This window comes from Vespula vulgaris, chromosome 19, assembly GCF_905475345.1.
Source record: "Vespula vulgaris chromosome 19, iyVesVulg1.1, whole genome shotgun sequence".
NCBI lineage: Eukaryota > Metazoa > Arthropoda > Insecta > Hymenoptera > Vespidae > Vespula > Vespula vulgaris.
The window spans coordinates 3,970,057-3,986,480 of record NC_066604.1 but is presented as its reverse complement, the minus strand read 5'-3'; the positions used below and the strand labels follow the sequence as shown (position 1 = coordinate 3,986,480).

Sequence of the window (16,424 nt, the reverse complement as noted above, 5' to 3'; positions counted from 1 at the left end):
TTGTCTTTTAAAGAAACCCACTCACCTCTTCTTGAGATCTAGGCTGACGATGAAGCCGTCCATTTTCTCGTGGATTACTTCGCGCGTTTATTTGATGTTCGCCAGCATGATGTACTTGAGCGATATGCCTGTCCAATAAGAATTCAACGGCGAAACCTTCTCTGCAAATAGGACATCTGTAAAGGCTGGTCGAGTGGCTCGCCAAATGGAGCTGTAGTTCGAGTTCGGAGCCACAGTAGATACCGCAAAAGACGCATCTCGGTCCGGAATTGACCGTCATTCCCGGGGTGGACGCTGGACTCCTCGCGACTGGACTATTGTTCGCCAGCGCCGGTGGCGCGTGAACGTTTCTGACGTGATTGGCCATTTCGCCCTCGCTTCTGAAGAAGCTCCGACCTTCGCCAGGCGCATTTCCAGGCGAATTCTCGTTATTTGGTGCCGTGCAAGCGTTACACCTGTATATTCTACATTCTTGGCTGTGTTTGACAGCGAAATGTACTTGAATCGCTACCCTAGAGTCGAAGGTATCTCTGCAGAGTGCGCATCGGTAAAGATGATGAGCATGACTGTCTAAAAGGTGCCTCTGAAGTAGATCGGGATGTGGATATAACTTCTTACAAGCGGAACAAGCGTACTCCTTACTAATTTGGCCCAAATAATGTTTCGTCAAATGCGCCAGCATGTCTTCCCTGTCCTGGAAACTCGTTTCGCACTTCGGACAGAGAAATCTCGCAGCTTCGTTTCGATGGTCAGCTTGCAAATGTCTAGCAAGATGTTCTCGGAAAGATTCGAAATCCTTCAGAGCCGCGCCGCATTGGCCGCAAAGGAGCGTACTAGACGTGTAGTTGCTTTCAGACGACTTGACGTGTTTGCTGGTTAGATCGGCCGGTTCTATAATAGATGCTTCTCTATTCTTCTGTAATCTCATACTTTTCGTATCGTAGACTCCATTTAATTTAGGATCCATGTATTCTTGAGGATTTTGCGGTGCTATTCGACGGTTCTCACAATGCTGAAGAACGTAATGCTCGGCGTAAGCCGCTGCGGAGCTACATGGGATACCGCAGAGAGGGCACATTATCAAGGACGTACCAAAGGCATCGGTTCTATGTATAGAGATCAAATGATCTCTCAACGTGGCCAAACTAGAGAACTTCATGGTACATTGGTAACACGTAAAAGTATTTTTATAATCCTTCTCCGTCGATCTTTCCTCGTACTTTTTCTCTTGATCCTTCGAAATGCCGTCGGATCGATCCAATAGCTTGTCGCGAGAACAATCAACGACCGAATCGGTCGTTCTACTCGGAGACGGTGTTACGACAAGATTTTCTCCGCTTAGAATCGCTTGGTGCATCGTGTGCACGTGCATTTGCAGTTGTTGCATACAACTGAACGAATCTCTGGTGCAATACATGCAAGCCAATTTCAAAGGGGAATTTAGTATCGGCGTTGTCGAGGCACTGCAAGAAGTTCCCAGCGGTGCCTTCAAAGTATTTTTCGGATTTAAACTCAAGTTCAACGAAGGCGAAGGCGAACTTGGCACCGGTGGAGAGGACGTACTGTGAGAAGAGACGCTCCTTCTACCATAATCCGAATCTTGAAGCTTGTTGCCATTGTTGCTCGTTCCTTGGTGATGTTTCTTGTGCGATTGCATGTGAGAAGTCAATGCGGCTGCCGTATTGTATCCTCTCGAACATGCCGTACACTGGTACGGCTTTTGCGTGTCGTGAGTTTTCATATGTATTTTCAAATGATCGCTGCGACAAAATATATGGAATACGATTATTAATGTATTTGGAAATACCACCACTACTGCTACAACTAGCATTTGGTATCGTTTTAAACGGAGGAGATCAGATCGTAGAGAGATTTAAACGTAGCTCGGAATTTTCCTTCGTTTAAACGCAGCAACGAGATTTTCATTCGAATTCGGAATAGGGAGATTTCTGCTTTCAAAGAAAAGAATTTACCCTCTAAATCTTCCCAATTAATTCACTGTCACTCCCCCCCACCCACTCTCTCTCTCTCGAAGCATCGCATAACTGTCATAGTTATATCCGTTACCACGGGGAAAGGAATATTATTCAGGAAATCGAATTTCCTGTTAAGCGTAGCAAGTCACTAGGATCGAATTAATCGACGTCAAGACTTATCAACGAGTGTATCCTGTGCGCGATCTGAAATATCCTTGAAACTGTAAATCAACGATACAGGTGCTATGAAAATTCTATTTTAAAGTGTCCACCTACGAGCAAGCGTTCGTCTTCTTTTTCTTCTCTCTCTTTCATTCTACAGTCTCTCGAAAAAATTAGTCAAACGAACGTTCAGGGAAGTCTTTTATAAAAAGAGAACGGATATTCGGTTTCTGTTAATTGATAGACGTCGCGGGTAAGCTTGAAAATATCTTTTCATTAGTTAATAAAGTGAATCTCGATATACAAAAGTATCAAGATATAGGGTTAAGTAGATATATACGCTCCGCATACTCTCAGATTTTTTCGTAGCTGCTAAAAGAGGTGACAGGTCAGCAATTTTCGAGAGAATAAACCACCAGCAGTATGAATAATTCATCATCGTGGAGAGGTGGAAAACTAAATCCGTATAAGGTGAGGTCACCCGTTGGACCAACCGGTCAGTGTCTCGATTCTCTTCGGAACGAAGACAGACGGCAAATTTACTCTTGCACTTTACGTCTGAATAATTCATCGACTTGGATTATCGCTGGAGCTACTCTTTGCTGTTCTATTATCGGATGTATCGTTTTTTCCGCTCGGGGAGGAGAAAAGGAAAAACGAAAAAGGAAAAAAGGAAAAAGAGAAAGAAGAAAAAACAGGAAAGAAATAAACGACACGCGGTGATTTTCTATCCGTAGATCGATTTTTCTCACACGTTCGAGCAAAGATCAGGCGCGTGATAATCATTGATAATTATTAATGCGGTAATATTGATCGCGACGCAATGTGCCTTGCCAAAAGATTTCTTTCTTTTATTTGAAATCTGTGATATCATAAAAAGAACGATGATGCGTACGTAGATCCGTACATAGATCCGTTAGGAAAAAAAGGGAGGATGTATAGAACGATTCATAGATCGATACTTTTAAAACATTTTATGTCCCTCGACTTACGTTTCGTTCGTTTTGATTCGTCGCAAAAGAAAAATGAAGAACGGTACCATCGATCGCAGGGTCAAAATCGTGATCGTGACTTACCAGTGAAGCCTGAGAACTACGCAGTAGTTGAAGAACTCTCTTTGGTATAGCCGCATTCCTAACTGACAAAAAGGTAATTCCTGATTCGAGACAGTTTCCTGAGAATTCCTTCAAGTATATACGTAAAAAGTATCAAAGTTTATCGATAAGAAATTGGATCGTAAAATTCTTGATATTTTTTGTATAAATAATTCTAGGAAAGTGCGAGAGATCGATATGATCTTGAAAGTGACAACATCGATCGTATTCTAAGATCCCCCATGGAGTTGGTTTCACGTGAGAACCACGGGGATTTTCACCCTTTTGTTGGCTCACCCAAGCCGTCTGCTAAAGAGAGGTGGGAGGACGAATAGAGACGTGCCCTAAAGATCTTGCGACTCCGATCGTAATAACGACTGACAGGTTATAGTAAGTCGTTGTTAGAACTTTTTCGGAGGAATCGATCCTACCGATCCGAGATTTTTCACTCGATTTTGACCTTATCACACGTGTATATATCTCGAATCTGTATCTATCTACAAATTACATACACTCGAGGTAGATATATCGAGAAATATTCAAATTCCGCGGTCTGAGAAATATTTCGAGTCTAGGTGGACGTTAGGTATCAGTGATCGAGGAAATATAGTACGTAGACTAACGATCGAAACTATTCCTTCAAAAAGTTCTAAATGGAAATCATTCGAAGAAAGGAAGAAAAAGTCTCAAGAGCGACTTAAGAGTCGTTGTAAAAGAGGACGGCCAGCAACGAGGCACTTGACTAATGTTCTACCTGTTGTCCTGCAACACCTATGCGCCTACCTGTCCTCTCTCCCGTGAAGAGAGAAAAAGAGAGAGAGGATCGTCTCGCGTGTCTCTTCGCACGCACTGGTACTTGTAAGCGTACAGAAGAAGAAGAAGAAGAAGAAGAGACAGAAGGTTTGCTTGGAGAAAGGGAGAGAGAGAGAGAGAGAGAGAGGAACTTTTCTCTTTATCTCTCTTATTCGTTTGCTCGGTCAGCTTAGCATTTCAATACGAGAGAGAAGACGACTCAATGCTGCATTCGAGTTGGGAATAAGGTTGCATGTCTAGAGAGAGAGAGAGAGAAATGGAAATAGGAAAGAGAAAGAACTATGTAAGAGAGTAAGCTTGACTAATGCCACCCGTCCTGTCTCACTCCTACCTCACTCCTACGATCATTATTCATTTGTCACCCGCTGGATCGGTCCCCTGCTATCACTCGGGGACCTCGGGCCTCGCACCAACATTTCTTCTAACTTCACCGTCCAAGTTTTTTTAAAGTTTTTCGAGAGAATCAAGATACGCAATACGTTTGAAATATAATAGGAGGAATCAATCGTTTTTTTTGTTTTTGCCTAAAAGTCAGTAATATTTTGCGTTTAGGTCAGTAACGTGTCTCTGGGCTGTTAATACTGCAGCAACGAGCTAATATCGCACGTCAAGCTCGGGAAAAAGAAACGATCTCATAGAATTCATTGGATCGTACGTACCTCCTGGAAAAGGCTGCTTCGCAATGCGAACACCGATATCTCCTGTCCCCCGTGTGCAGCTTCACGTGACGATCTCTGCTCCGCTTATGTTTGAACAATCTCGAACACCAACTACATCTGTACGGCATTTGGTCACCGTGGCTCTGCAATTAGAAAAGTCATAGGAAACTGTAACGACCATAGAGCCGTCTTTATCTCATTACACTTAATCTCGTATTATGGTATCATGTCCCCTTTCGTCCATTGGGATAACACCAATGACATTCGTTAACGCGATTCCTCCTTATCTCGTTTCCGATTTTCAATCGTTTTCTATTAGATATCCATCGAAATTGGATTAGTTTCATTGTTGAATCCGTTATAGATCAATTTTTTCTTCTTTCTTTTTCTCTTCTCTTTTAGATCGAAAAAGATAGATAGATCTCTACGAAAGAGAAGAAAGAAAATTTTCTCTTTTCCTTTTTCGATAGTATTCACGATGAAACTTTGTAAAAATCCTATCAACAAAAGCCTTTATGCTATAGGAAGAATAAAAAACATATTGTTAAGATCTGTATAAAATCGATTTTGCCAATGGATCGCTTTTTTTCTATCCTCGATCCGGAAAGATATCTTTTTTCGTTGGGCGTAAAATCGGCTTGGTTCGTCCTCGCCATCGAAGGAGGTCTCTCTCTCTCTCTCTCTCTCTCTCTCCTTCTCTCTCTCTCTCTACTTGCTATCGTTTCACCCTTCGTCGAGAGATTGTCTCTTCAAAGGAGCCGACGATCTCTTGCTCGAAAGTCGAGCGGTTGTCCTCTACGTGCCGAGCTTACCTCTGCCTTGTTCGTGAGCAGACCAGTGAGCGAGAGAAAGAGAGACGAACACTTGATAATCTCTGTCTCTTTCTTGTGCAAGGGAGAAAGCAACAACGAAAAGAAGGAGAAAAGTAAACCCGTGTGGGATCATATCGGTCATACCGATCTGGTTGGGTGACACGACTTCGGACCAGCCAGCGCATGTTTTTTTCTTTTTTTTTTTTTTTTTTTTTTTTTACAAACTTCACGGATCTTTCTTTTTATCATCATTCGGAAGGATCCAAAAGTCGATTGGACACACGGTTGATGTAATCGACTTTTCAGAAAATCTTCTATACTCTTGTCAAAGTTCGTTTCATGCGTACATGTCGTACCATCTTTTCTGACGACTCGAGAGAGAGAGAGAGGAGAGGGGAGATACCACACCTGGACAAGGAACCAGGAGGAAGAACTTGACCGGTACAACCTGTTATGAGACACGATACAGATTTTAACCTAAAGATGACCCTCCACTCGGACGCGGAAGAACGAGCTAATGTCTCCGCCATGCAAAATAGAAGAGTACAAAGTGGACACGTGTCTTGTCCATTTTCTTTTTTGGATACCAAATAAACGATGTTTCTTCTCTCTCCTCTCTTTCGTCCTGCCAACTATTTATTGGTATTTCGTTCGAACCTTCTTCTTACCTGTTCATGTTTTTTCAGATAACTCAATCGTGGGAAAGTCCTATCACAGAATTGGCAAGGATAAGGAGCAGTTGGATTGTTACCGTCGGCACCAATTCCAACTTCACCGTCGATCTCTGGTTCCGACGGAAAGCTCGCAGAAGTTGGCGTCGCACAAGAAGATGGTGTTTCTCCTCCTCTTCGAGAAGTTGGTCCGCCATCTTCGCTATGCCAAGAGGAACTTCCGGTACCCAAAGCCTCTGAGAATCGGAAAATGATTTGATTAAAAATTTCAGAAGGTTTGTAACGATCGATTTTTCATTTGCTTAAACGTGTCCACCAAATTTGCAATAACTCTCAAGAACTGATCCCTTTTTTTTTCAGAACAGGTTTACGATTGTCGTAAGAAAGACCAGTTTCATCAACGACCTTACGAACTCGAGGCGTATATATTCGAGCAGTCTTACCTTGCCGTTATACGTCCCTTTATATTGTTTTCGTAACGAGCTCGCGGTGAAACTTGTACCATTAACCCAAGCCTTGCTAAGAAAGACTATCCTCTAAGATCCTGCGGTTCTTGCGAGTCAAAGAAAAGACGCTTTTGCTATACGTTTGCGTTTGTCGGATCTAGCTACTGTATATGTATATATCTATCTATTTATCTAATACGTGGATTGAATTTATTCTAATTTCTTTCCTAGGATGATCTTGTTGAGTTGATCTCGGTGTACCTACATGACGTTACGTTCTCTCTTTCTCTCTCTCCTTGGCTCACTTTAATTAGATAACTGTAAGATGTTGGAGGGAGAGAGAGAGAGAGGATACTAGGATCCTAGATCTCGCGTAGGAGAGATTCGTCGCGCTATTTTACGACGAAGCCATCTTGGATTTGGATCGCTTATAATTATCGTCAATGAGAGACTCCCACCGTCGACTATGACGACGACGACGACGACGAGAACAATGTATACGTACACGGTCCTCCGTAAACGATGGAAATGACTCGACTAGTTGGCCGTTTCCTCATTTGTCGGGACACCCACGAGTCGATTTAAGAGATTTTGCGGAATCCAGTCTCCATCGTGTCGTGGCACGAGCGAGTATCTAATGAGTGTATGTAATAGCTCGAGAAGACACGAGCCACCCAAACGGTGGAGAAGAAAAGGGAGGGAGATCCGGACTATCTCTCTCTCTCTCTCTTTTTACGAGCAAATGGCTCTCATCCGCCCACCCACGCTATTAATCTATCCTACTTTTCGCTTCTTGTTCTCTTAGGCGCCACTTTGTCTAATACTTGCTAATTTGATTCTCAGATGGTTAACCATGAGAGATCATTTTCTCAGCAACTTGATCCAGTTGCCACCAGAATCGTTTAACGCGTTCACTGTCACGTCAATTTTCAATTGACTGTGACAATCGACAGAAAAGAAAGTCCTTATTCAAAAGCGAGATTAATCGATTCCTCGAAAGATTACAAAGAAAGATGATAAAATGTTTGGAACATGTATCGAACTTAACGATCGATCATGGCTCGTGATATCGTAGATTGTGCAACGAATTGTCTTTCGAATAGGCGGCTCCCTCGTTGGTCCGAGGCACTCGCCCAATTGGCATCCCGTGTCTGAGTCACGCACAAAGACATCGGGAACGGATCTGGAAATAAATATAAACCGAGCTGAAGGAACGCGAGGTACGTGCACCCAGGTGGCGATTTCCCGTTCCACCGATCACTACGTGATGCCAGAAGATTAGATGGAGCAATGATCAAAGAAGAAGGATGAAGGATATAAGAGAAAAGAGGAAGAAAAAAAGGAATGGAGGGAGAGAGAGGGGAAAGGAGATGCACACCGTTAGGATCTCTCTATCTTTTCCTCCTCGTCCTCCTCCACCTCCTCCACCTCCTCCTCCTCCTCCTCCTCCTCCTCCTCCTCCTCCTCCTCCTTCTTCTTATTCTTCTTCTTCTTCCTCGATGCTTTCGAGAGGTTTTATTTAGCGAGCGATTCTATCCAATCAGCGCTGATGTGTCATCGACGCGAAAATAGGCGCACTTAACACTGGCAGCTCTTTTCTGCCGATCTGCCGATGCCAGCCGTATTGCGTTGTATGTTCCATGTACTTGAGATTCTCTCTCTCTCTCTCTCTCTCTCTCTCTCTCTCTTCCTCACGTTTTGCTGAGAGTACTGTACTATATGCATATACTATATATTGTGCTGTCACCTCATGTCTCTGCTATTTATAAGACATTTCGACGGCTCTTATTAATAGGGCCACGACTTAACGCCTTCGTTAATTGTGACTTATGTACGCGAATCAAGCTACGAAGTGGTTAGCTCAGATTTTGTACACAACAGTGGCGTAGATATTGCCGGAATGGTATTTAAAAAATGTTTATATAAATTTTTGTTTAAAAGAACGTATTGAAATTGTCGTATGTCTGCGATATAGAATATATTGCGAAAATTATTGAGTGTCTCCCTCTCTCCCTCTCTCTCTCTCCATCTCCCTTTCCCCCTGAAAGCTATTAAAAGTTCATTGTCAATGATTCTCGAATGGCCACTGACACAGAGTAGTAACGACGAATTATAGTACGTTTAATGACCGTTTGCTCGTGTGGCTACCAACGATGAGAGCTATTTATAGGTGCCTCAATCGAGTTTATACTTGATGCGAATTTAATTAATTGTGACTTATGCGAATCTATTAACGCATGCGCAAGAGATTGAAGAAGTAACTTTACGATCCTCGTTACGCGTAATTTCCATTAATGTTAACGATCTTCGCGTATCCATATATCCTATTCGAATATATCGGAACTGTAAATCATTGTGACTTTTCTTTTCGATTATCTACATCGTTTCTTGCAATGTCATCGATTAGAACGAGAAGTTCTTTACTCTAGGAAAGTTAGAAGTGAAAGTGAGACCGATCCATTCGATGAAACGTCGAATGCATCCTAGCGGAAAGTACGAATTTTGGAGATTAAATAGATATGTTCATTTTGTGCATAATTTTCTTAAATGCGTCCAAGGTTAACCCTATATAAATTAAAACAAAATATTATGCGAGGTCAAAAGTTAGAAAATATTCATTAAGTAAGCAAATAAATTTGATGCCTTCAATTAGTTTTCTCTTTTTTTTCTAGCGTTAATACGAGTGAGTAGGTATATAACTATCGTCGTCAAACCTTTGGATTTGTGAGGTTCCTCGTGCGAAGGTTCCTTATGTGCCTGGATTTTCCCAATGAGTAATTCCAACCTCGAACTATTGCCCTTGAACAGCATCTTGAGCGTTTTAAATTCGATCGTTCGATCGTTTATCACGATTCACTATTCCACATAGGTTTACCAGTTGGTACCGGGGATAAAAAGAGAAAGAAAGATATGATCCCGACAAAGTTAAGAGGTCATCACTGTGAAGATAAGCTTCCGAAGCACGTGGAAATTCGAAGCTTCCGCATCACGGGATCGCATTACACAAAGAGACGCGTTGACAGACGCTGCGTTTAGATCGCTACTGTCTTGCTTAGCGAATGATAATAAATGAAAAAAAAAAAGTGTTTGTACTTCAGCCTCGATGGATCGTTCGATACCTCTTTTTTTTTTCCCTTAAGGGACACCTTGCATAGAGATCACTCAAAGTCTCAAAACTTACTTTGACTCTTGTTACTTGAATTTCACAACGTAGGGAATATAATAATATTAATCTTGGTACGTCGAAGTACACAGAGATCGAGGAAACAATCGTTTACGGTGATTCTTTCACGGTGATATCGTTTATCGATCCCGTCGGCCACTTGTTAAACTCGTTTTTACAAATCCACTTTCGATTTATAGAGATAAATATTATCGTGTATTAACCGCTACCAATAGAAATGTGTACCTTTACTTCTCTAAATCATAACAGATTCAGATCATATTATGACGAAAGGTCAAAAGGATGAACTCATTTTGAACCAATTCATTCGGATCTATAACGATCTCTTATTTCCTTCTAATCATTTTCAATCGATTTCTTTCGATGTAATTAATAAGATTTACACTTGGTACTTGGATCATAATGCGATCTATCAAAGATGTTTCTTTCTTCCTTTTAACTTTTGGAATCTTCGATGTTTCGAAGATCCGATAATATCGATCAAGGATCTATGGAAAACTTTCAAGACGATCTTCTCGACGAGACTGGTGTATGCTACACTGACGAGTATCACTAACGCGTGCCACGAAGAAGAACGGCGACTATTATCGCGCGAGTCGGCGATGCGAGCGACACGGGCAAGTATATGAGAACGAGAGAGAGAGAGAGAGAGAGAGAGAAGGAGAAGGGAGCTGAAAAGCCGCCTGAGAGACGTCAGGGAGTCCCCTGGGAAACCAGCAACCGTATTGGACGGGAGGCGGGCTCTCACATACTAACGAGTACACCCACCTTCTGGGTTGCTTCTCTCTACCACTGCCACCTATTTAACCTTTGATGAAAGGTTTCAACGATTAATACGTAAGCATTCTGTATTTATGTCAAACAGTCATTCGTATCGCACGTTTGTTATCGTATTTATTTTACTATGGGATTTATCGTTGAGTTTTGCATTGTTGTTATTATCGGTGTACGACGATAAACGCGTCGAAAACGTTCATTATATACAATTCGATCTTTTTGAAGAGTTTTTAATAAATATCCGAGTACTTTCTACCTCGGCTACCGCAAATGGAATCGCTCAATTGGACCGAGTTTGACGTGGCATTAGCACGCTGGAGTTTCTTCGGTAACCGAAACTAATTCGACGAAGGAATCGAACGTCCTTTTTCTACGGAAGTGTCGAACCACGGCGAAATACCGTTAGCGATGACCCCTTGTCGACAGCGAACATAATTTCTTAGCGTGATATCAAAAAAGATACCACGATTATCAACTCGGTATAGTCGGTATAAGTTTATCAAAATCGGGTCGTTTTGTCGTCAAGAGAGTACATAACATTATAGATTTTTCACACATTCCCCTTTGAGACTTCAACAGCAGGAATTTCAACGAGCACCTAGCGTCCTCGCAGGAGTCGCAATTTATCTCGCGAATATAATGTGTTTGAGAGTATAAAAAGGAGGGAGGGAGAGCACCATGAAAAAAGGCAAAAATCCAAAGTGGACCCCCTGTCATTCCTGTGAAATCGTGCGGAATGGATTCTCACACACGGCTGGAGTTCTGTACCACCTTATGTGAGAGCACAGAGGAATTTGAATTTGCCGTATGACTCCCCATAGAGCACGATAGAACCCCATAGGTATGTCTCTGACCCGTGCCAAGGCGCTGCCGTTGACGTTGAGCCCACCCATCGTGATTATTTATCTTATTGCGATCGTGACTTTAGGTGGTCTTATTTCTTTCTTTCTCTTTTCTTCTGGATCGTACGATCTGACTTTTGCCTACTTTTTGACTATTATTTTCACTTTGTTAGAAGTACACTTAGACGCGCTAATTGCTTGTATATTTCGTTGAATAGGAATATTTATGCGTGGGTGTGAACAGAAAAGAGAGAGAGAAAGAGAGAAACGATTAAGTGATTCGTGTAATTCGTATGGTCAATATCGAGAAACGATCGATATTCGAAGTGGAGCGGATCATGCAAACGAGTTCGATCTATCTCAAGCAGCAATCGCATCGAAGCGAAACCGTCCGAACAAAAACGAGAGATGTCGATTTTACAGATCGAGTAGCTGTTCCGAGATGATTCCATCGAATGCATCTTTATGATTGCGTGACTTTCGATTTGTTATATTCTTTGCTATAAATTTATCACGATCGACGAAATAGTAAAAATTTGGAGAAACGTGATGTGAGACGCTCGATCTTATTTTTGTATTATCGATTATTATCAAAATTTACATCACTATACAAATTTTTGTCGGTTAAATTAGTATTGCAGTATCGTCAATTATACGATACGATACGACAGTATCGATATAATAATAAAAAGATAAAAACAAAAAAGAGAAGAACAAGTGTGATTGTTACAAGCGTAGCGGACGTAGCGTCGATTCGTTGTGGGAGGCACCTTAATAGAGCGCATGTGCGAACCGACAAACTTTCCTCTCAATCGACTCCGCCTACGTTGCTCCCGTACCGTTCTCCTACTAATGCACACAACGGTGTGCAGTCACCCACGCTGCTCTACACGTTACTATCCCCACCACATGAATCGGCCGCCTCGTAAAACGTACGCACGCACTCCGTTGAAGCGCCACGCGCGATTTCCATTCATAGATCGAACCGCCCGCGAACTTAATCTTTAGGCCGCGTTCACACGTGACTACTTGCATTTTTTTCTTTTTTTTTTCCGTTTCCTTTCCTATTTTTTTTTCCTTTTACGAATTCGTCATGTGTCTTTACTTGAAATGGCAATCTATGTCGATTGGACACAATTTAATCGTCGATTATCTTTTTTTTTTTTTTCTATTATTTATTCGATTTAACGTTAAAAAATTACTCGTTGTTATCACAGATTAGAAGCGATGTACATCTATGTATCAATATTTACGTGGATCTCATTAATTTTTCGCATCTTGTTCTTCATCCGTAAGTTTAAAAGAGATCATATTTATAAATGACTTAGAAAAGGATTAGAGATTTGATCCTACTTAAGAAAATGTAGACACTCGTTTTCGTTTAAGCGTACCACCGTTCGGTTTCACGTTTTGCGGTGAACAAATCACACGGAAACCGTAGAATCATTTCAATATCTTCGCAAGGCTGTGAGAACGCCGATGATTTTCTTATTGAATTTATTAGATTGAAACGTTCTCACGAAGGAGAACGAAAGAAAGTTTAGAACGAATGTCTCCGATACTTTCACGATTAGTACATTTGAAAATTCTTTTCTTTCTAACAAAAATAATCTTTCTAAAACGATAAGATAGATAGATATTGCTGAGTAAACGTCGATTATTTCGACGTTTTTCTCATCGTTTTGTCTTGGCTTGCTAACGAAATTTTTTCCACGAGTTTTAACCATCGATAAGAAAGTATTCGGAAGAAAATCGAAAGTGATAGTCGATGATTAGTCATAGTTTTTTTTTTTTTTATAATCACATTTATATCTCTTCTCTATCGTGAAACAATCATACGAACCGTGTCTCTAATCTTCGTGTTCATTGATAAAAATTGTCCATTGATAAGAAATTCTGAATGAAATGACAAACGTTCAAAGTACCAACTGATTTCTAGACTGCTCGACGGCTATATTTTATCTTCATCTTTCTCATTTGAAAACATTTAAAACATTCTTATCACTTCGTTCATACGAAATGATTTCAAGGAATTTCGAAGACCTGAATAAATATTCTAACCGGAAGTTTAACTTCTTGGTAAATTGTCCCAAAGCACCGACTCATTTTCAAACTGCTACTACTACTACCACTACAACGAGCAGTCGCATGATCTTGGAAACAATAACGTTGAAGATAAGAGACAATGAAACGAGAGAAAGAGAGAGAGAGAGAATGTAAGATCCTTTCGCGTGTTCGCGAGAATATATTGGGCGGTAAATTTAAACCTGAATAGTGGCGTTCTGCTCGAAGTAAACTTCCGGTCCGGTGAAGAGCAAATTTCCACGAAAGCAGGAAGTGTTCTAACCGGAAGTGACTACCCTCTTAGACTTTGCACCCTTCAGACTGACCACTACTTTACTCGAACCATGCGAAATCCCACTTGGGTCGCCAAGACATTACCTGGACGATTTATGACAGTACTTGGAAGACTTTCTAAGCCTGATTAAGAAAATATTAATCCAGGTACGTAAGTAGTAACCGTTCAGCAAAATGAAATTTACTATCCTAAATGATGTATTTAGATTATCGTTGACTCAAACTTCTATTATTATCACCTAATGACACCGTTTCAAGTTTTTCTCATAATTAGCTCCAATGATGTTATCTAAATCTTTGAGTTATAATGACAACAATATTGAAAAAAAAAAGCAGAAGAAAAAAAGGCAGGAAGACTTAACCAACTTCAACAAAATAGGGTCGAACTCATTATCGATAGGATATCTTTTTTATGAGCTTTCTTAATACTACAGACGAAAGAAGATGTATCAAAAATGACTAGCACGTTTCAAAAGGTCGAGAGCGCTCCTGAGCGGCATAACGAACGAAGAATTCACACCAAGATCCGAAGAGCTAAACGATTGTGTCAGCGTACAAATTAGTTTTCTATTTGATCTTTCGATCTTGGCAATTCCGGTAGTACCCTTGATTTCTTTCTATTATAATGCACCTGCAGTTATCGAGTAGAACATTATTTCGTTTTAAATTAATATCTAATTATTGTAATAATTGTATCATTAAAACAATCGTAAAGTATTTTCGCTCGATATAATTCTTTACACGTAACAACGTTTCATCGAGCCTATCTAGCTTGTAAAAATCCAATTTCGAAAGGCATTTATATTTTTTCAAACTCCCATGCAAAGACGAACACCCTGTGTGTCCTGATACCCTCCTTCATCGTTCTATCCCTCTAAGCTCCTATAGTAAAGATTTTTTGTCGGACTAAAATACGAAAGAAAAAAGCGTTAGTATCTCGACCACGAAGAGGTCAGACAGGTGAACCTTAATTCTTTGGGGGCTGAGGGGAAGGGAGCTGATATCAAAGACGACCGCCAGGATCGTCGAGAGAAACCACCATGAGTGCTCAGCTGTGTCGTTATTAAGGGTCACTCGAGCGTTTATTTTTTTATTGTTCAGTTCTCTCTCTCTCTCTCTAGTCTTGGACAAGGACAAGACAATCGTCTTAATACTCGAACGTATGCGATTGTATTATTCAAGATATTACTATTAACTATTAAGCTGATATGTATAACTTTTCACGACTATAAGTTTCATGGTACAAAAAAAATGAATCGTACATTTTACTTCTTACTACTCCTGCTCGTCGAGAAATTTCTTTAATTCGATCGTCCCTTCTTCGTCCTCAGCTTTTACTAGGCGTGAATACCTAGGCGACCGGCAGCAGAGCATCGGGCTCCTCGCTGTCATCTCGAAATCATAATATCCGCGGTACTTGAGAGATCAGACTGGCGCCGGATCTAATATTCGGTAATAGAATCAAGTCGCTGACCATATCATACCCTTTGATAAGACTAATGCTTCACGCTCGCATGACATGTAACACGCTCTTAAAAACAATACGACGTTAACATGCTAAATTTCGAGCACGAAACACCGTCGTGATCACCTCGCCGATGAATCGAACGATCATCTCTTAGTTATTTTTTAATTATTTTTGCCTCGACTTTACGTTGATTTTCTTCAACGATCTTCTACAAGATGAGACGATTATGGCACGTGCCTTCCGTTCACGGTTGACTCAATGATCATCGAAGTATATCGAGACGTAGTATCACCTGTCTCTTGAAATCGAGCGCTTCCTCGTCTCGGTATACGAGCATCTTGAATGGAAAAAAGGTGAGTTAATAGCAGGTAAGAAGATACCTGAGGAGAATCAATGTTGTCTTCTCCTGCATACGACCTCACACCTGCTGATAGGTTGTTCGACGAAGCAAAACGTTTGAGTCACGTTTTTTTCTAATGATTCTTCTCGATAATTTAGCGATCATCGATTTATTAAAAAATACTTATTTTCTATTAATAGAAAACCTTTTGCTATCTCGCGTTCCTGAATTTTGCTTCGATTACGTTAGACGTACGAGAGACGTACCAAAGAGAATTGCGGCGAGGAACGAAGGTTAACGAGTCAACTAGGTATATCGACTTAAATGTCGCAAGCACAGCAGGAGAATATCTCTAGCTACTACTTGTTGCTTCTCACTGAGCTCTCACTCGAATCCGAAACTCTATCGAGCGTGCCACGAACTTGGACGAAACAATTTAGATGATTATACTATCTTTTCATTTTTACAACAAGTTTTATCAAACTTGTATAACGCGTGTTTTTCTATACACGTTATAGACCGAGCGAGCGAGAGAGAGAGAGTTTATATTCGTTTTACGAATTAACAATAAAAATAATTAACAATTTCTCTTAAGGCAATGAGAAAGATAATACAAGTATGCTTCCTAACGATCCTTCGTGTTAAATATATAAATGAATGCAAGATTACTTAGGCTGTCAAAGCGTTATCGATGACATTACTTTTTCTGAATAAATCTGAAATAAAAATAATACTCGGTGGAGTGAATAACGTGAACGAGTTACAAGAAAAAAAAAGAAATAGAGAAAGAGAGATTCTTCGTGGGTGCCTAACGTACAGCTC

The 16,424-nt window shown here is 40.8% G+C and overlaps 1 protein-coding gene across 4 annotated transcripts in view; it reads right to left on the bottom strand.

The window, feature by feature from the left end:
- Nucleotides 1–16,424, bottom strand: part of LOC127070597 (zinc finger protein 423 homolog) — a 50,891-nt gene that overhangs the window by 2,985 nt on the left and 31,482 nt on the right. For 3 of the 4 annotated variants that reach the window (XM_051008746.1, XM_051008748.1, XM_051008747.1), the window contains 3 exons: nt 6,185–6,423; nt 4,705–4,847; nt 26–1,760 (listed from right to left, as the gene is read on the bottom strand). In XM_051008746.1, coding sequence (XP_050864703.1) covers nt 26–1,760; nt 4,705–4,847; nt 6,185–6,423 — 2,117 coding nt within the window. Of the gene's footprint in view, nt 1–25; nt 1,761–4,704; nt 4,848–6,184; nt 6,424–9,347; nt 10,398–16,424 lie in introns of those variants that run through there. The other variant, XM_051008749.1, reaches the window with a different exon arrangement.